Here is a 21,579-nt window from a genome sequence, read left to right on the forward strand (position 1 = left end):
ACTCAACCGTCTCAATGAGAATATCAGCTTACCTAGCTGATATCTCTGCATGGATGAAAGCTGGCCACCTTCAGCTCAATCTGTCCAAGGCAGACCTCATTGTCTGCCCAGCCAATCCTTCCTTACCTCTACAGATACGTGTGAAGCTCCACTCTATCATACTTGTTCCTACATCTGCTGCCCGGAATCTTGGGGTCATGATAGATGACCAGCTGACCTTTAAGGTCCATGTTGCCTCGGTTGCTCGTACTTGCTGATATTCTCTCTACAACATCAAGAGAATCAGACATACCTGACGGAACACACGACTCAGCTGTTGGTTCAGGCTCTGGTCATCTCACGCATCGATTACTACAATTCCCTACCGGCAGGTCTGCCTGCATGCTGGTTAAACCTCTGCAGATGATCCAGAACGCTGCAGTGCGTCTGGTCTTCAACCAACCCAAACAAGCTCATGTCACTCCTCTGCTAATCGCTCTTCACTGGCTTCCAGTTGCAGCACGCATCAAATTTAAAGCTTTGCTTCTGGCTTACAAAACAATAACTCAAACGGCTCCCGTCTACCTTCACTCCCTAATCCAGACCTACACTCCCTCTCCACAGCTACGTTCCACCAGTGAAAGACGCCTCGTGTTACCACCACAACGTGGGACTAAATCACCAGCCAGACTCTTTTCCTCTGTTGTTCCACGATGGTGGAATGATCTCCCAAACTGTCTGCTCTGCAGAGTCCCTGTCTACTTTTAAGACCCAGCTGAAGACTCAGCTCTTCAAGGAGAACTTCAAAACTTAGTTTAGCTGTATTTGTTGGAAAGTTGGAGAACTTAGCCCAGTTCTTTGCCACAATCTTTATGGTATTAATTCTTTGCATTATAACATAGGTGATATTATGGGGTGGGAAGGGAGTAAACAAAAACAACAACAAAAAAAAAACACACAAAAACACACAAAAAAAAACAAAAACAAACAAACAAAAAAAATCCTGTATCACTTCATGTAAGGACCTGCGTCCAACTGGACAGTCCACCAGCACCTTCCTACGATGTCCTCTACTGTTTGATTTCATGCTTGTGTTGTTCTCACTTATATATAAGTCGCTTTGGATAAAAGCGTCTGCTAGATGACTGTAGAATAGAATAGAATAGAATAGATCATCAAGAATTAAAATGGGTGTAAATAGAAATACAAAAACACTCAATAAGACTCCTGTATGTCTAGAAAAATCTCCAAAAACACTCCTACATGGAGAATTACTGCCTGATCAGATTAATCCAGAGCTGAAACGCTCCAAACTTTCCAAACAGATAAATCTTCATTAAAACCTGAAAATGTGCAGCAGAAAATTCAGCATCACAAACACTAAAGTTTTGACCTTCATCACACATCTTCATCTTCAACTGTGCCCCGCTGATGGCAAACACACACCTTCGCCTCAGTTCATAGCTCTGACATGGGCCATATTTACAGCTTCACTGTTAATGCATCAGCACAGAAAAGACAAGCCTATCATGGGATTGCCTCCCCTCCAGTCAGAAACATCCATGAATAAAAATAACACACTCGTGCACGTCTTAAATAAGCAGCTAAATGGACAATCGCAGGAATAAATGTGATGCACCACAGATTATGGTCGTGTCTCAGTATATGTGTGATTTTCTTTTCCAATTCTCAATAGCTTATTGTGGATCTAAAAAAAGTATTTATATTCATGTGTGTGTGCACAGTGCATGCGTGGTTGAGCACTTTGTGGGCGATTTGTGCAGCAGATCCAAACCCCTCAGCTCTCTCCAGCTCTCTTTCTCTCTCGCCTTGTTTCTCTTGGAGTGGAGCAACAGATACACACTTACCAGCAGGAGAAGCTCCATTCCTGATATAGGTAGGAGATGTTCTGGTGTTCCTCTTATCCGAGTCAGTGCTGGCGCGTACGACCACGCTGACCGCTCCAACGGCTTCAGGACAAGCCTGCTAATGTCACCGGATGCTAATCCTCCTTTTTCCTAACAAAGTAGGAGAATTAGAGCGAAGGATTCCAGGGGTTTCTGAACATGTTCTTGCATCCGGATCATGCTGTGTTTCTGTGTTTCAGGATAACTGTGCCAGAGTGCTGCTTGTTCGGGGAGCCGACAAGGAAGTGAAGAACTACAACAGCCAGAGTCCTTTTCAGGTAGAAACTTCAGAAACATTTACTTCATCTTACATTTCACTTTGCAGCATGGTGGGGGGGGGGGGGGGGGGGGCACATTTATAGTAGCAGGACATTTCATCTTCATCTCATTAGTTGCCATAGCAACGGTGCAAAATGGTCAAGGTCAGCGTTAAACATGGATATAATGTAATTGTTGTCATTAAACAATGTTTAGAGGACAACGGGGAGATGGGGGGGGGGGGGGTGGGGGGTGGGGGGTGAGTTGGTCCTTTCTGTGCACAACATCTTAAGCAACACAGCAAAATCGAAGTGAAGACGGAGCAGGACTACATCCCAGAATCCCTCAGTCCTTCATATGTTTGTAATTCCATGAGCTGGTGTCAACGTGCACAGCCGTACGTGCATGTTTGTGTTGGTAACGGTCGAAGCGTACATATTCTCCAGCAGCACATCCATTCCAGGAGGAAAAGAAAAAACCAGACCCAGAAGCACTCAGAGGTGCCGAGCTGGCATGTTTGACTCATAACCTACGCCTGAGTTACAAAAGAGCCTCATCCAGGCGGGCGTTTATGAAAGGCAGTCCCACGGGGTCCTCGACTGTCCTCCACATCCACTCCACTGGAGCGTTTCATTAGCTGGAGCGCCTCATAAAGGGAGCGAGCCAAAGGGAGTTTAACGTGTCCGACTGCAGGGGAAGTTTCCGCTTTCAGCTGCTTGTCGGCTCGGAGCAGAAACCAGGAAACATTTCACCCTGCTTCTGCTCCGCCGGACTTTACAGCCTTGTCAGATTTTACATGTAGCGCTTACATCACCGGGATAAATCTATTAATACGAACAGAAGAGTGTGTGCAGAGCTTTGATTATCTAAGCAGGTTAGTGACTCATTCACTGAACTGCGACGGCGCAGTTAAGCAATGGCTGCCGTTGCACCGAACGTTCGCTTTGAGCGTTAGTCAAGGGAGGTCTGATCCCCAACCGTCACAAGTACGGTGGCCTGGAAGTCCAAACCATAACTACTAATTATAAAACAGCAACATTTAAAGAAAAAACAACTAAAAATGATTAAAAAAAAGAAAAACAGTTAAAAAACACAGGTGCGTTTACCTACCGGAGGAGATCGGTATAAGTTGGCAAGACGAGAAATCACCAAATAAACAACATTGTGCTTTTTTAAATTCTTTGTATTTTTCTAAATTCATGTTTTGTTTTGTTTTTTATTAGTCTTGGTTTTAAAATTGTCATCTTCAAATTGCCATTGTATTTTTTAAATTGTAATGTTTTTTAAACAGCAAGTTTCTTTTTAATTTGTCATGTTTTTTAATTCTTTGTTTTTTATTTGGCTTTTTTTTATTGTTGGACATTTTTTATTTGTCATTATCTAAAATTCTTTGTGTGACATTTTGTCGGTTTTTTAATCTGGCCATTTTTTAAAATTTTTTGTGTATATTTTTATTTTGTTGATTTTTAAAAAATTGTGTGTTTAATTTAAATTTAATTTGTCATAGTTGTTCATTTGTAGTTGTGTTTAGTAACGTGTAGTTGTGGTTGCACTTCCTGGGCCACCGTACCGTGTTGGATGTTCCAACACTGGTTGGATCAGATAATGTAGAAAACATGTCATCTGGTGTTTTTCTGTCACTTTCATCAGTAAATCTGCCGTCCAGGTGGCTGTTTGGTCCACATTGTTATTTTCGGTGGCATGAAGTCTGACCAGTTTTTTGATCAGCTGTCCTGCGAGATCTGTTAATAATCTATTGATTCCTCTTCATCAGCAGAATCTCATCAAGGCTGTTTCCATAAAAACACTTTAATGGGAATGTTGGGAAATGTTGGGAAATGATGGGAACACAAACCTACAAGGAAAGACATTTCTACAATGATGTTTTCTTTCCTCAAAGTATTTTTATTATTTTACCAAAACCGGCTCATTAATTCAACCTTTACACTCCTGGAGGAGAAAGGTGGTTTACTGAGGTGGGTTCTGGTCCAGGTCCTGTGGTTTACTGAGGTGGGTTCTGGTCCAGGTCCTGTGGTTTACTGAGGTGGGTTCTGGTCCAGGTCTTGTGGTTTACTAAGATGGATTCTAGTCCAGGTCCTGTGGTTTACTAAGGTGGGTTCTGGTCCAGGTCTTGTGGTTTTCTGAGGTGGGTTCTGGTCCAGGTCCTGTGGTTTTCTAAGGTGGGTTCTGGTCCAGGTCCTGTGTTTTACTAAGGTGGGTTCTGGTCCAGGTCCTGTGTTTTACTAAGGTGGGTTCTGGTCCAGGTCCTGTGGTTTACTAAGGTGGGTTCTGGTCCAGGTCCTGTGGTTTACTAAGGTGGGTTCTGGTCCAGGTCCTGTGGTTTACTAAGGTGGGTTCTGGTCCAGGTCTTGTGGTTTTCTGAGGTGGGTTCTGGTCCAGGTCCTGTGGTTTTCTAAGGTGGGTTCTGGTCCAGGTCCTGTGGTTTACTAAGGTGGATTCTGGTCCAGGTCCTGTGGTTTACTAAGGTGGGTTCTGGTCCAGGTCCTGTGGTTTGCTAAGGTGGGTTCTGGTCCAGGTCCTGTGGTTTACTGAGGTGGGTTCTGGTCCAGGTCCTGTGGTTGTCTAAGGTGGGTTCTGGTCCAGGTCCTGTGGTTTACTAAGGTGGATTCTGGTCCAGGTCCTGTGGTTTACTAAGGTGGGTTCTGGTCCAGGTCCTGTGGTTTACTGAGGTGGGTTCTGGTCCAGGTCCTGTGGTTTACTAAGGTGGATTCTGGTCCAGGTCCTGTGGTTTACTAAGGTGGGTTCTGGTCCAGGTCCTGTGGTTTACTAAGGTGGGTTCTGGTCCAGGTCCTGTGGTTTACTGAGGTGGGTTCTGGTCCAGGTCCTGTGGTTTACTAAGGTGGGTTCTGGTCCACGTCCTGTGGTTTACTGAGGTGGGTTCTGGTCCAGGTCCTGTGGTTTTCTAAGGTGGGTTCTGGTCCAGGTCTTGTGTTTTACTAAGGTGGGTTCTGGTCCAGGTCCTGTGGTTTACTGAGGTGGGTTCTGGTCCAGGTCCTGTGGTTTACTGAGGTGGGTTCTGGTCCAGGTCCTGTGGTTTACTAAGGTGGGTTCTGGTCCAGGTCCTGTGGTTTACTAAGGTGGGTTCTGGTCCAGGTCCTGTGGTTTACTAAGGTGGGTTCTGGTCCAGGTCCTGTGGTTTACTAAGGTGGGTTCTGGTCCAGGTCCTGTGGTTTACTAAGGTGGGTTCTGGTCCAGGTCCTGTGGTTTACTAAGGTGGGTTCTGGTCCAGGTCCTGTGGTTTACTAAGGTGGGTTCTGGTCCAGGTCCTGTGGTTTACTAAGGTGGGTTCTGGTCCAGGTCCTGTGTTTTACTGAGGCCGGTTCTGGTCCAGGTCCTGTGGTTTACTAAGGTGGGTTCTGGTCCAGGTCTTGTGGTTTTCTGAGGTGGGTTCTGGTCCAGGTCTTGTGTTTTACTAAGGTGGGTTCTGGTCCAGGTCCTGTGGTTTACTGAGGTGGGTTCTGGTCCAGGTCCTGTGGTTTACTGAGGTGGGTTCTGGTCCAGGTCCTGTGGTTTACTAAGGTGGGTTCTGGTCCAGGTCCTGTGGTTTACTAAGGTGGGTTCTGGTCCAGGTCCTGTGGTTTACTAAGGTGGGTTCTGGTCCAGGTCCTGTGGTTTACTAAGGTGGGTTCTGGTCCAGGTCCTGTGGTTTACTAAGGTGGGTTCTGGTCCAGGTCCTGTGGTTTACTGAGGTGGGTTCTGGTCCAGGTCCTGTGGTTTACTAAGGTGGGTTCTGGTCCAGGTCCTGTGGTTTACTGAGGTGGGTTCTGGTCCAGGTCCTGTGGTTTACTAAGGTGGGTTCTGGTCCAGGTCCTGTGGTTTTCTAAGGTGGGTTCTGGTCCAGGTCCTGTGGTTTACTGAGGTGGGTTCTGGTCCAGGTCCTGTGGTTTACTAAGGTGGGTTCTGGTCCAGGTCCTGTGGTTTACTAAGGTGGGTTCTGGTCCAGGTCCTGTGTTTTACTGAGGCCGGTTCTGGTCCAGATCCGGGATGAATCTGTAGAAGAGACCCAAACGTCAGGCGGAACCAGTAGACGTGTTGGACTGGCTTGTTGTAGAGTGGAAACTAGTCCTCCTCCTGCTCCTACTATCTTTATCATTGTTGCGCTCTCCTCCTACACATGGAGCCGGGAGCTGAATCCAACAAGTTTATGCCTGTTTTCTGACCAGCAGACTTCTGACAACCGATGCGGATCATAAAAACTGGAACCTGCGCATAAAAGGTGTTAAACTACAGCATGTTAACGATTCTGCTGCATGACTGTGGCGATTTGGAACAGAACAATGGAGAAAAATCTGGTTGTGGTGCCGGAAGCTTCCGGGACAAGATAAATGCGAACACTTTACTGTTCAAATGATCCCATCAGCTTCCAGATGACACGATGAACCAGATGTGGAGATGTAGTCAGGCACATTCACATGGACACCTGGAAAAACAGCCCACTGCTACTGTGATGGAACCCTTTACCTACAGAACATGCTGCACATGGGAACCACATGTGCAAACATGTTTTTGGAATAATTTCCATGTTATGTAAACATGTTATTCACATGTGCCTCAGATGAACCCACATTTGAACATGTGGTTCACATGTGTCAACCCTGTCATGTTCTTCGAATGTATTAAAAAAGTACATATCATGTGAATGTGTTCGAAGGGGGTTTTGGCAAACGTGTAAGTCACATGTGGTTGGCACATGTGAATACTCTTGAAAAACATGTAGAGAATGTGAACAATGGTAATCAAGAATTGGTAGATATGTATCATATGTGAAGAACTTGAAAACCACATATAGATTAAATGCAGTTCACATGTAAATCAGATGTGGATCATGTGAATCGTAAAGATGCACATGTGGTTCACATGTTAATTATGCATTTTGACACATGATTAACATGAGAATCACGTGGGACCTAAATGTGATTTCATGTTCTTCACATGGGGATCACATGAAAATTTTAAAAACAAGTCTGGATGTTGTTCACATGTGCATGTACATGTGAAACACATGTAGTCCACATGTGGTTTCTCTTTAAGGTCCTGTCTGCATTCGTGACGTCAGTCCTGATTACTGGTGGGATCAGCTGTTGGTACTGACTCAAGTAGACCATGACGAGCTGGTAGAGGAACGCAATGCCGTCCCAGTCAGCTGTCTGGTCAACAGGTGTGGCAGGTTTTCCATGTTGGGATCCCAGTAAACATGTGGAATGTTTTCCATGTTGGGATCCCAGGAAACATGTGGAATGTTTTCCATGTTGGGATCCCAGGAAACATGCAGCAGGTTTTCCATGTTGGACTCCCAGTAAACATGTAGCAGGTTTTCCATGTTGGGATCCCAGTAAACATGTTAGAGGTTTTCCATGTTGGGATCCCAGTTAACATGTAGCAAGTTTTCCATGTTGGGATCCCAGTTAACATGTAGCAGGTTTTCCATGTTGGGATCCCAGGAAACATGCAGCAGGTTTTCCATGTTGGGATTCCAGTAAACATGTAGCAGGTTTTCCATGTTGGGATCCCAGTAAACATGTTAGAGGTTTTCCATGTTGGGATCCCAGTTAACATGTAGCAAGTTTTCCATGGTGGGATCCCAGTTAACATGTAGAAGGTTTTCCATGTTGGGATCCCAGGAAACATGCAGCAGGTTTTCCATGTTGGACTCCCAGTAAACATGTAGCAGGTTTTCCATGTAGGGATCCCAGTTAACATGTAGCAGGTTTTCCATGTTGGGATCCCAGTAAACATGTTGGAGGTTTTCCATGTTGGGATCCCAGTAAACATGTAGCAGGTTTTCAATGTTGGGATCCCAGTAAACATGTAGCAGGTTTTCCATGTAGGGATCCCAGTAAACATGTAGCAGGTTTTCCATGTTGGGATCCCAGTAAACATGTAGAAGGTTTTCCATGTTGGGATCCCAGTAAACATGTGCAATATTTTCCATGTTGGGATCCCAGTAAACATGTAGCCGGTTTTCCATGTTGGGATCCCAGTAAACATGTTGGAGGTCTTCCATGTTGGGATCTCAGTAAACATGTGGAATGTTTTCCATGTTGGGATCCCAGTAAACATGTAGCAGGTTTTCCATGTTGGGATCCCAGTAAACATGTAGCAGGTTTTCCATGTTGGGATCCCAGTAAACATGTGGAATGTTTTCCATGTTGGGATCCCAGTAAACATGTAGCAGGTTTTCCATGTTGGGATCCCAGTAAACATGTGGAATGTCTTCCATGTTGGGATCCTAGGAAACATGTGGAATGTTTTCCATGTTGGGATCCCAGTAAACATGTGGAATGTTTTCCATGTTAGGATCCCAGTAAACATGTTGGAGGTTTTCCATGTTGGGATCCCAGTAACCATGTTGGAGGTTTTTCATGTTGGGATTCCAGTAAACATGTAGCAGGTTTTCCATGTTGGGATCCCAGTAAACATGTAGCCGGTTTTCCATGTTGGGATCCCAGTAAACATGTTGGAGGTCTTCCATGTTGGGATCTCAGTAAACATGTGGAATGTTTTCCATGTTGGGATCCCAGTAAACATGTAGCAGGTTTTCCATGTTGGGATCCCAGTAAACATGTGGAATGTTTCCCATGTTGGGATCCCAGTAAACATGTAGCAGGTTTTCCATGTTGGGATCCCAGTAAATATGTGGAATGTTTTCCATGTTGGGATCCCAGGAAACATGTGGAATGTTTTCCATGTTGGGATCCCAGTAAACATGTTGGAGGTTTTCCATGTTGGGATCCCAGTAACCATGTTGGAGGTTTTTCATGTTGGGATTCCAGTAAACATGTGGAATGTTTTCCATGTTGGGATCCCAGTAAACATGTGGAATGTTTTCCATGTTGGGATCCCAGTAAACATGTAGCAGGTTTTCCATGTTGGGATCCCAGTAACCATGTAGCAGGTTTTCCATGTTGGGATCCCAGTAAACATGTAGCCGGTTTTCCATGTTGGGATCCCAGTAAACATGTTGGAGGTTTTCCATGTTGGGATCTCAGTAAACATGTGGAATGTTTTCCATGTTGGGATCCCAGTAAACATGTAGCAGGTTTTCCATATTGGGATCCCAGTAAACATGTAGCAGGTTTTCCATATTGGGATTCCAGTAAACATGTGGCAGGTTTTCTATGTTGGGATCCCAGTAAACATGTAGCAGGTTTTCAATGTTGGGATCCCAGTAAACATGTAGCAGGTTTTCCATGTAGGGATCCCAGTAAACATGTAGCAGGTTTTCCATGTTGGGATCCCAGTAAACATGTAGAAGGTTTTCCATGTTGGGATCCCAGTAAACATGTAGCCGGTTTTCCATGTTGGGATCCCAGTAAACATGTTGGAGGTCTTCCATGTTGGGATCTCAGTAAACATGTGGAATGTTTTCCATGTTGGGATCCCAGTAAACATGTAGCAGGTTTTCAATGTTGGGATCCCAGTAAACATGTAGCAGGTTTTCCATGTTGGGATCCCAGTAAACATGTAGCAGGTTTTCCATGTAGGGATCCCAGTAAACATGTAGCAGGTTTTCCATGTAGGGATCCCAGTAAACATGTAGCAGGTTTTCCATGTAGGGATCCCAGTAAACATGTAGCAGGTTTTCCATGTTGGGATCCCAGTAAACATGTAGCAGGTTTTCCATGTAGGGATCCCAGTAAACATGTAGCAGGTTTTCCATGTTGGGATCCCAGTAAACATGTAGAAGGTTTTCCATGTAGGGATCTGTAATGAAACACTTTTATTTATTTTGCAGGATCGTAGGAAGTCGGCAAATAATGAACACACAAACTCTCTGCCCAATGATTAACTCAGCGTTTTATTAATCTTGCAGCACAAGATTAAGCAACACATCAGTTAAGGCACTTTTCAGTTCCCAGCTCTTACCGTAACGCGGATAGGTTGGGGAGCCCACAACCCCGGTAGAGAGTGCCAAAACCAGCTGGGCGTCCTGATCAGAATAGACCCGCAGCAGACTCCACCGAAGTCTGGGGCTTCCCCCCTTTAATACCCCTCATTCTGCAACATAACGTGGGAGCGCTAGGGAGGTGAGCAACCATCCCCACACACACACATACCATGAGACCATAACTTTTGTTGTTTCACACGCTCAGTTTACCTTCTTCAGTGATATAAGCAAGCAGCTCTGCAAAACAGGATTCTCTTCCCACAACACCATTGAATGAGGGCACACAACATCACCAATAAAGTTTATACTTCAGGATCCCAGTAAACATGTTGGAGGTTTTCCATGTTGGGATCCCAGTAAACATGTAGCCGGTTTTCCATGTTGGGATCCCAGTAAACATGTTGGAGGTTTTCCATGTTGGGATGGCAGTAAACATGTACCAGGTTTTCTATGTTGGGATCCCAGTGAACCTGCAGCAGGTTTTCCATGTTGGGATCCCAGGAAACATGTAGCCAGTTTTCCATGGTGGGATCCCAGTAAACATGTGGCAGGTTTTCTATGTTGGGATCCCAGTAAACATGTTGGAGGTTTTCCATGTTGGGATGGCGGTAAACATCTACCAGGTTTTCTATGTTGGGATCCCAGTGAACCTGCAGCAGGTTTTCCATGTTGGGATCCCAGTAAACATGTAGCCGGTTTTCCATGGTGGGATCCCAGTAAACATGTGGCAGGTTTTCTATGTTGGGATCCCAGTAAACATGTAGCAGGTTTTCCATGGTGGGATCCCAGTAAACATGTAGCAGGTTTTCCATGGGGGGATCCCAGTAAACATGTGGCAGGTTTTCCATGGTGGGATCCCAGTAAACATGTGGCAGGTTTTCTATGTTGGGATCCCAGTAAACATGTAGCAGGTTTTCTATGTTGGGATCCCAGTAAACATGTAGCAGGTTTTCCATGGTGGGATCCCAGTAAACATGTGGCAGGTTTTCTATGTTGGGATCCCAGTAAACATGTAGCCGGTTTTCCATGGTGGGATCCCAGTAAACATGTGGAATGTTTTCCATGTTGGGATCCCAGTAAACATGTAGCAGGTTTTCTATGTTGGGATCCCAGTAAACATGTAGCAGGTTTTCCATGGTGGCATCCCAGTAAACATGTGGCAGGTTTTCTATGTTGGGATCCCAGTAAACATGTAGCCGGTTTTCCATGGTGGGATCCCAGTAAACATGTTAGAGGTTTTCCATGTTGGGATCCCAGTTAACATGTAGCAGGTTTTCCATGTTGGGATCCCAGGAAACATGCAGAAGGTTTTCCATGTTGGGATTCTAGTAAACATGTAGCAGGTTTTCCATGTTGGGATCCCAGTAAACATGTTAGAGGTTTTCCATGTTGGGATCCCAGTAAACATGTGGAATGTTTTCCATGTTGGGATCCCAGTAAACATGTGGCAGGTTTTCTATGTTGGGATCCCAGTCAACATGCTGTAGGTTTTCCATGGTGGGATCCCACAGACTCGACTCGGCTGCATCTAGAAGAAAGCCAGTGGTTCTGCCTCCTTCTGAATGAAATAGAGCACACCTGTGTAATTCAGCATCATTCGCAGCCAGGTTAGGGAGTGGACAGTGTGAAGTGAATAATCAGTGCCTGACTGAGGCTGCTGAGGATGGACAGCATGTGATTGTGTACCGGTTCATGCTTTTTATGATGTGAGTTTAGGATAACGACCGATGTGACACTAGAAATGGACAAATTTTGTGAGGAACAGAAAACTCTCATCTTATTCTCCTTCTCTTTTTGTTGGGAAAACTTGTCATGTTCTTCAATTAACTCCACGATTTTTGTAGTGCTTTTCTCCAATCTGACCTCTAGACCTTTCTAAGCTTTTAATCCTGTAAAAACTAATTTCATTTAACTTTGTTTTGCTTTCATCCTGATTTTTTTATCTTTTCTTTCCGGTCTTCAGCCTTGTCTTTCTAATCCGTCTCCTTTCTCCTCTCATTATATTCATTGTCTGTTCTCCACATCCTGCCTTCCCATCTCCCCGTTAATTTCCTGCCCTCTGTGTGCACCCCCCACCATCACCACCACCACCCCCACCACCGCTACCGTCTCACCACAGTAATAGTCCTCCATTGCCTTCGGCCTCTGCACACCTACTGTAAGTTGACATGATTTCCACTCATTCCCGCCTCATTATTCAGTCCCACTTGGTGGATTACAGTAACGTGTCATGAACGTCAGCGCATCGTCATGTATGATTATTCACCCGGTTACATCATATTGCCTCAGCCCAATATTTAGCCAAATATCTAAACAGAGTTGTTTAACTAAATTATCATTAATGACCAGTTGAGATTGGTGTCATGGCAAAAACTTGGCACAATTTTGGGAGATCAAGGCGAGCTTGGATGTATTCGGATGCGCTCAGATGCACTCGCATGAGCTCGGCGGATGTGTTCGGATGCGCTCGCTTGAGGTGTCATAGCTTTAATGTGATTCACATGTTCTTCACATATTAATCATGTGTAAACCATAGGTCGATTACATCTGAATTACAAGGAAACTGTATTTGGCCTACATGTGGTTTTCTTGTTCTTAACATGTGATTCACATGTGTGAGCTACATGCAATTCATATGTGATTGACATGTTCTTCACATATGGATCATGTGAGAATGTTCCAAAAACATATTTTTGCACATGTTCCCGTATGTCGTCTATGTAGGGTACACGTGGGAACTCGACCAAAAATAGTTCCAAGAGAAGATGGAGGACTATGGTTTATAAGTAATAAATCGTCTTTTTAAAGATAATTTTTATTCACGTGCAAAAACTAAAGCAGGATTATAATAGAATGAAAAGAGCCAAGAAACATGACAACACCACCCCCACAGTAGACGCCACTGAAGGACTGAAACTGTTATCTTCAGAGATAAATACAATTATATTGTATATATATATATGTTAAATTTACATACTCAGTAACTGAATGTTTTAGATAGTTTAAACTAATTGAATCAAATTAATTTAATATAAATAACAATAATAACAGAGATATAGATTGTAATGTTATTTATCTTGCTATCCAGTTTGTAGTGTGTGTTTAATCATTTTTCATTCATATTTAAAAACATATTTAATCTCTTATCACTGCATTTATTTTTCCTTTATATTTTCCTTCATAAAGAAACTTTATTTGCTTCCAACCATCTATCAGCAGCATGACAAGGCAAAAAAAACTGCAGCTTGCAACCATTCTGTCAACAGTTTGCTTCATTTCCCTGACAGCTAGCTTAGCCACAGACACAGGAAGTGAAGTTAAGCTAGCGGCTAGCTTAACTTGCAGCCTGAACAATGGCCTACAAGTAGATCTTTTTCTTTTTTTTCTTTTTTTTTTTAAAACTCTGTAAACCCATCAGTGAGCGACCCTGTAATGCAGCTAGCTGGTTGGGAGTCATGTCTCTTCTGCTTTTGGTCACACTTGCTTCCCGCAGTCTGAAATTTTTAGCTTTTTACCTGCTTATACTGACGTTTATTTTTAGCTTATTTTAAGTATCTTTTTAGAACTTAAAAAGACTGTACAAAACTTTTAGCCAACATACTTGTGTGTGAATCTGATCTAATGAAGCTAATTAGCGCTTGACTGCCTTGTGTTAGCTGCACGGTTACTGGGTTTTAGTGAAATTGAGGTTTTTAAAGTCGGTTGCCCACACCCAGATATCCCATACTTTTGGTTGTACTTTCATGTATGATGATTCCCCTGAGACAAAAGAAGCAGAATGCCCTGAATGTTGTCTTACAGTTTCTTTATGTGATCTCTGTCTGGAACTGTAATGATAACTGCAAGTTCTTCTAGTGAAATAGAACTAGAAACTACAATTTTAGCAGATATGATGAAAGAAAAGTGAAACTTTGGGTTAATTTTTTCTTGTTAGGTTTAAGACAGATGGTCTTTCCTTCATTTTTATTTTTATATCCTGCATCCTGACTTCACCTCTCCGTTGTTTTGATCTACCATTCGCCTCTGCTGATGTTCCACTTGGATAAAGTGGCTCATAACACTGCTCCACATCTTTCCCATCCCCCTTTCAGTTACCTCTGTGTTATACACAACCATTTGTCTCCATGACAACCAGGGGAGAACAGGAAAAGAATCAATGTGGAGGCGGCGATGGCAGTAGTGGTGGTTGTGGGTGGTGGAATGATAATGAGAGATAAATTGTGACTGTATTTCCTGTTGCTCATTGGTTACCTGGTTTCGGATCACAATCAGCTTAATAAATGCTTTAAAGCGCCCGCTGCTGCACTCTGGAGCTCCTGTGTCTGATCTGACTTCACTCATGGAGACTTGAAGCTGACTTGTGCAGTGTGGTCTACGTACGGCATCACTGAGAAATGTTTTAATTTTTTCCTGGACCAGTCAGCTGATCAGCTACGTCATTATGCTGACTAAACTTCTGGTTTTTTTAGACCCTTTCACATAAACGCTGATTTCCTTCATTCTGGTGGCACCAGAACTTGTTCCATGTCAGGAGAACCCCAACGGTACCACTCGGTGACACACTGGAACCAGAGTGGGTCAGAATCTGACAGATTCTCTTACAGAGAAACCCCATGTTCTTAGTATAGATTTACATGTGATCAACATGTGCAAATGTGATTTTGGAACATTATAACATGATCCTTATGTGAAGAACGTGAATAATGTGGTTGATGCACATAAACCACATGAACGTGTTTTTTAGGAACATTGTCATGTAATCCACTTGTGAATAACATGAAAACAACATGTAAATCGCAAGCAATGTACATGTGAATCATGTGAATAATGTGGTTGACCCACATAAACCGCATATGCATACACATGTGAACTACATGTTAAAGGAACTAGACTACTTATGACGATCATGTGATCAACATGTGAAGAAAAAGTGAATTACATATTCTTCACGTGTGAATACATATGTGAACTACATGTGCAATCGTGTTTTTTGGAACCTTGTCATTCAATGCACTTGTGAATAACATGAAAACAACATGTAAATCGCAGGCAGTGTACATGTGAATCACTTGTGAAGAACATGTGAATCAAATTTAGTTGACACATTTGAATCCTATGTGAATAATATGCTCTTTACATGTGAATCCCATGAAAATGATCCAGAAACAGATGTGCTCTGCATGTACATACACATGTAAACTACACGTTCAAATGTGTTTTTGAAACATTTTATTTGATCCAACATGAAAGTCGTGTGTAAATCATTTGTGGTTTACATGTGAATAACATGTAAATGAAAAGCAAATGACCCATGTAAATCACATGTATTTCACAAGTATGTGATTTACATGTTATTTACATGTTGATTGCATGTATCGGATGTATTCAGCACGTCTGATTCACATGAGAACCACATATGAGCTACATGTTTTTTACATGTTCTTCACATGAAATAATCCCAAACCCACATTTGCACATGTGATCACATTATTCACATGTAAAACACATGTGGAGCACATGTCATCACATTATTCACATGTAAAACACATGTGGAGCACATGTCATTACATTATTTACATGTAAAACACATGTGGAGCACATGTCATCACATTATTCACATGTAAAACACATGTGGAGCACATGTCATCACATTATTTACATGTAAAACACATGTGGAGCACATGTCATCACATTATTCACATGTAAAACACATGTGGAGCACATGTCATCACATTATTTACATGTAAAACACATGTGGAGCACATGTCATCACATTATTCACATGTAAAACACATGTGGAGCACATGTCATCACATTATTCACATGTAAAACACATGTGGAGCACATGTCATTACATTATTTACATGTAAAACACATGTGGAGCACATGTCATCACATTATTCACATGTAAAACACATGTGGAGCACATGTCATCACATTATTTACATGTAAAACACATGTGGAGCACATGTCATCACATTATTCACATGTAAAACACATGTGGAGCTGTGTGTTGTCTGGTAGGGTATTAGATGAATGACACCGGCTGTGCTCCAGGTTCTATCTCCTGTAATGAGCTGCAGCGCGTTTTTACTGAACACCAGAAAGGAAGACTCTTCGATGGAGATCAGACACGTTATTACCTAACAAACTTCCACCGACCACACGGCAAACTCTGAACATGTGGAATCTGAGCCCGCCTGGCTTCTCTGCTCATGATTAACAAGTGACAAGCTTGTGAAAAGATGGTGAAGAGGCTGGAAATAGGCCCAAAGCAGCAGCAGAAGTCTGAAACGATCATGTGACAGATGCAAAAAGCCTCCAGAGAGCAGTATTCAGTCCAATCCGGCAGGTTTTCCATGTGCTCCTGCTTCAACACACCTGAATCAAAGTAAATGAATCCAACAGCCTATCAGGTCAGCTGTGTTGGAGCAGGAATACATGGAAAACCGTCTGGATTGCAAACTGCGACTTATGCAATGGAAACGCCAGCAAATCACAATTTTACTCAAAATTTCAGAAAATGTTTTGACTTTTGGAAAAGCTGTCATGGAAACGGCATGCTGTTCTTAACGTTAGCGGAAGATGACGCAGCAACGCTCGTTTTGCAGTTTGGAAACCAAATGAAACCGTTCTGTTGGGCATTTTTGTCAGATGTCGTCCTGATTCAGAGGGTTCAGGTCTTTTAGTCCTCTGACTTGCTTCCATCAGTTCATTCAGTTAGAAATGTTGCTTTCAGTCTGTTTTCACCCTTTAAATGACTAAATCAGTGTGAATCCTTCAGTTCCACCCTGGAAGTCTTCAGGCAGTTCAGAGCCAAATTACAGAAAGAAAATCAGGTACATTGAGTGTTTCAGATCCTGTCAGGCTTCAGCAGGTCGATGACAACCTCGTCTGTCGTCCTGACTCAGGCCTGCTCTGGAAGCAGGGCTGCTGTTGGAAAAGAGCCTCCGTGGATTCGTCACACGGCCTGGCATGCGCCGTGGGAGATCCTCTAACGAGTGGGAGATCCAGCTTCCCTCCCTTCCTCCATCTTCACAGGAAACGGCACATTTGCTCCTCAGAAAATCTCAATTATTCATTTATTGACACACATGTTATTTTAAAGCAAAAGGTCACAGTTTGCATGTTAAAAACACTGAACAGAAGCCGTGCGAAGAGAAAAGCTCTTTCTGTGTTCGTACGCAGGAAAGGTCGGCCGTGCTCGCAGGAAGTCAGCTCTGCTTTGATAACACACACCTGCTATCCACCTCTCTCCGACTGTTTGTTCTCCAGGAATCAGTTCAGGCACAGTTACATAATGCTCCTGGGTCTCCTACTGAGACGTGCACATACATGCACGTGTGCATCACATCAGAGAGAAATCTGTTTTTACTGATCATGCGAAGCTTTTGGGTGAAGCCATGAGCCTGTGAGTGCAGTCCACCTGCAGAAATGACTGGAAGCAGCAGCATGGCTGCAGACGGCACCATCTGGGTCACTGATGGATTCGCATCCGTCCAATGCCGTCTGAAATCTCTTTGCTGCCCCCTGCTGGTCGCTCACATATCACACCTACAGGTGGAAGAGTTGACCAGGATGCCTGAACTAAAGTCACCTCAGTCCTGCAGAGACCTTCAGTGGATGAATAATTCAATAAGATATGAAGTATAAAAGATAAAACTATATTTATAGCCAAATAAAAACATAAATACTCATAAATACAAATTAATACATGTATCATTTGTAAATAATGCTGAGCTCAGAGGAAATTGTCCAAAGCAGATGAAACCTGCAGATCAATCAAAATATCAATCCGAGGAAAAACTCATTCTAGGGTTACTTTACTCATTCTAGGATTACTTTACTCATTCTAGGATTACTTTACTCATTCTAGGATTACCTTACTGATTCCCTGGACTGCTAATAATAATGTGATTTTCTTTTAGGAGAAGAATAAATGAATGTTTTTCCTCTTACACCGTAATGTGTAGTCATCTCGCGGCTCAGCTCTGATACAACATGGCTATTCTATTCTATTCTATTCTATTCTATTCTATTCTATTCTATTTAGCAGAAGCTTTCATCCAAAGCGCCTTACATACAAGTGAGAACACCATTTCTATAAGCAGGAGGAAACAACATGAACTATTTATGTTTTTAAAAGCTGTTTTCTTCCCAGGATGAAATGTGATGGCAGCATCTCAGTCAGCAGACATATACATACATGTACATCCACAGTCACACATACATAACAGACCATCTCATGAGATGAGACCAAGTGATTTTCACATCGCAGTCTGACCCCTGCATGTTCCTCCAGTGTAGAATCCATCCTGGAAAGAGAAATCAGTGATTTTCTGTAGATTTAAGCTGAAAATAAAGCAAACACACAATGCTAAATGTGGGGATAGTCTCCCTGATGCAGCAGAGTGAATACACACCGTCTCCTTTGTATCTGCAGTTTGTCCTGTGCAGGATTTTTCTCCTCAATCACCTCTCTTCTCTCTCCAGGTGGCCATTATCGCCGGGAACTTTGAGCTCGCTGAGCTCATCAAGAACCATAAAGACTCTGATATAGGTGAGTCTTAAAGCAGCAGCTTTTCCTTTTCATCACTCCTCACAGATTCTCCCACAGTCACAGGATGCCGCATCCCAAATCTCACTTGGGATACATTTCAAATCCCGCATCGTTTGATCCCCGCCAAAGACTTCCCCTTTTAATCCCCTGTGGAGGATTACTGCAGCGCTGCCACGGGGGGAAAGTTTATGTTTACACCGGGACAATCCCCGTGGCAACCAGGCCGGGAGAAGTGATCAATGCTGAGGTCAGAGGTCGCTTTCTGTGTTGTAGGGGCTGATTGGAAGATACAGTGTTTGCATGGATTTGATTAAATCCACAGCTGGATGGACCGAAGTCCTTCTTCGTGCAAGTTTCATGCGTGTTGTCGAGGTTTTGATTTAAACTTTGGAAGTGGGACGCTGTTTTTATCAAGTCACAGTGGCTTAATAAGCCGTCAGCTTGAGCCGTTACCAACAGATATAGTCTGTTTTTATGATTCTACAACAGCAGGTTTTTATACACAGAAAAACTCAGATTTTATCACCAGAAAAACTCATGCAAAGAGAACTGTTAAGAGGATGACAAAGATTATAAAAGCGGAGGAATTTGTAGCATTGGAGACTTATTTCTAAGAAGTTCAGGGTCAAACGTTTGATAAATGGAAGATGTGTATCATATGAAGCATGAACAGAGTGATTCATCCTGCAACAGAAAAGAAAAAAATGAATTGAACAACATGAGATTAAAGGTGGATTTCATAACTGTGGTCACCTAAAATAACCACCACTAGAGGGCAGAGTTTTACCGGATAATGTGTCTGTTTCTATTTAAGATGCAAATATTAAGATCAGTTTTTTTATTGGCTTATTTTTTTAAATCCTGTTAGATTCACATTGTAAAAAAAATGGCTCTTTGTCTCTGATTCCTGTCAGTTTGCCAGAAAAAAACAGATAAACATGATTTTACATGTTAACGTTGCTGCCCGTTTCGCCTGAGGGTTTTGCAAAAAGACGTCTTGAGAAGCAACTCAGCAGCGATTGACTGTACTCTGCAAGCTGCTGTGAAGGAAGCAGGAAATATTCCACATGGAGACATGAAGAGATAAAACATATCTATTTTTATTTATTTATACATAATTTATTTATATTTATTTATATTTATTATTTATATATTTATTTAGATGTTATAATTTATACTTATTTAATCAAAACAATGTTAGCAAAACAAGCGTGTTATCTAATTATTAAATGAAAGAAGTTGCAAATTTTGTTTCAGATTCTCATATTTTATGGCTTTAAAAGCAGATTAAACTCACCGTAGGGCAAAGGTGGTTGGACTACTTACCATGGGGACTAGGTTGGACACCTTTTGCAGCAGTTGCTGCCACTTTGTTGGCTGCTCATCACCATGAGAATCTCCCGTTCCACCTCATCACCATGAGAATCTCCCGTTCCACCTCATCATGATGAGAATCTCCCGTTCCACCTCATCACCATGAGAATCTCCCGTTCCACCTCATCACCATGAGAATCTCCCGTTCCACCTCATCATGATGAGAATCTCCCGTTCCACCTCATCACCATGAGAATCTCCCGTTCCACCTCATCACCATGAGAATCTCCCGTTCCACCTCATCACCATGAGAATCTCCCGTTCCACCTCATCACCATGAGAATCTCCCGTTCCACCTCATCACCATGAGAATCTCCCGTTCCACCTCATCATGATGAGAATCTCCCGTTCCACCTCATCACCATGAGAATCTCCCGTTCCACCTCATCACCATGAGAATCTCCCGTTCCACCTCATCATGATGAGAATCTCCCGTTCCACCTCATCACCATGAGAATCTCCCATTCCACCTCATCACCATGAGAATCTCCCGTTCCACCTCATCACCATGAGAATCTCCCGTTCCACCTCATCACCATGAGAATCTCCCGTTCCATCACATCACCATGAGAATCTCCCGTTCCACCTCATCACCATGAGAATCTCCCGTTCCACCACATCACCATGAGAATCTCCCGTTCCACCTCATCACCATGAGAATCTCCCGTTCCACCTCATCACCATGAGAATCTCCCGTTCCACCTCATCACCATGAGAATCTCCCGTTCCACCTCATCACCATGAGAATCTCCCGTTCCACCTCATCACCATGAGAATCTCCCGTTCCACCTCATCACCATGAGAATCTCCCGTTCCACTTCATCATGATGAGAATCTCCCGTTCCACCTCATCACCATGAGAATCTCCCGTTCCACCTCATCACCATGAGAATCTCCCGTTCCACCTCATCACCATGAGAATCTCCCGTTCCACCTCATCACCATGAGAATCTCTCGTTCCACCTCATCACCATGAGAATCTCCCGTTCCACCTCATCATGATGAGAATCTCCCGTTCCACCTCATCACCATGAGAATCTCCCGTTCCACCTCATCACCATGAGAATCTCCCGTTCCACCTCATCATGATGAGAATCTCTCGTTCCACCTCATCACCATGAGAATCTCCCGTTCCACCTCATCACCATGAGAATCTCCCGTTCCACCTCATCACCATGAGAATCTCCCGTTCCACCTCATCATTAATTTAGTCATTTCTTTACATTGGCTGCCGACCGACATCACTACACAGACACACTCAGGGACATTCCCGGCAGTTTTCTCCGAGACGTCACAAGAAACCCCGCAAATCCGCGTAGCGCCGCATTCCTGAGTTCTTTCTTAGAGGTAGCGGATTCCTAGGGATGTACACTTGGGTTGTTAACTTTCCGCGTGTTGCCATGTTCGCTGGGGTAACCCAAGGCCACTTCAGGCCGCGCTTAAGACGCAGATGGATGTCGCAATGCATCAGTGACATTTCCGTCACGTGACTCCCTAAAAGGCCGCATCGCGGCGTATTGTGAGGTTTATTCCTGTTATATAGGGTTGATCATTGTGATGTTGATGATGTTTAAATGTATATTCTGTGTGGA

The 21,579-nt window shown here is 43.3% G+C and overlaps 1 protein-coding gene across 1 annotated transcript in view; it reads left to right on the top strand.

The window, feature by feature from the left end:
* LOC306758811 (SH3 and multiple ankyrin repeat domains protein 2-like) overlaps positions 1-21,579 on the top strand; it is a gene marked incomplete at both ends in the record, with an annotated part of 185,400 nt that overhangs the window by 30,047 nt on the left and 133,774 nt on the right. The window contains 2 exons of the mRNA XM_079244214.1: positions 2,087-2,164; positions 18,547-18,613. Of these exons, the coding sequence (XP_079100340.1) occupies positions 2,087-2,164; positions 18,547-18,613 (145 nt within the window). The remainder of the gene's footprint in view (positions 1-2,086; positions 2,165-18,546; positions 18,614-21,579) is intronic.

This window comes from Telmatherina bonti (genome assembly GCF_933228915.1).
Source record: "Telmatherina bonti genome assembly, chromosome: 1".
Lineage (NCBI taxonomy): Eukaryota > Metazoa > Chordata > Actinopteri > Atheriniformes > Telmatherinidae > Telmatherina > Telmatherina bonti.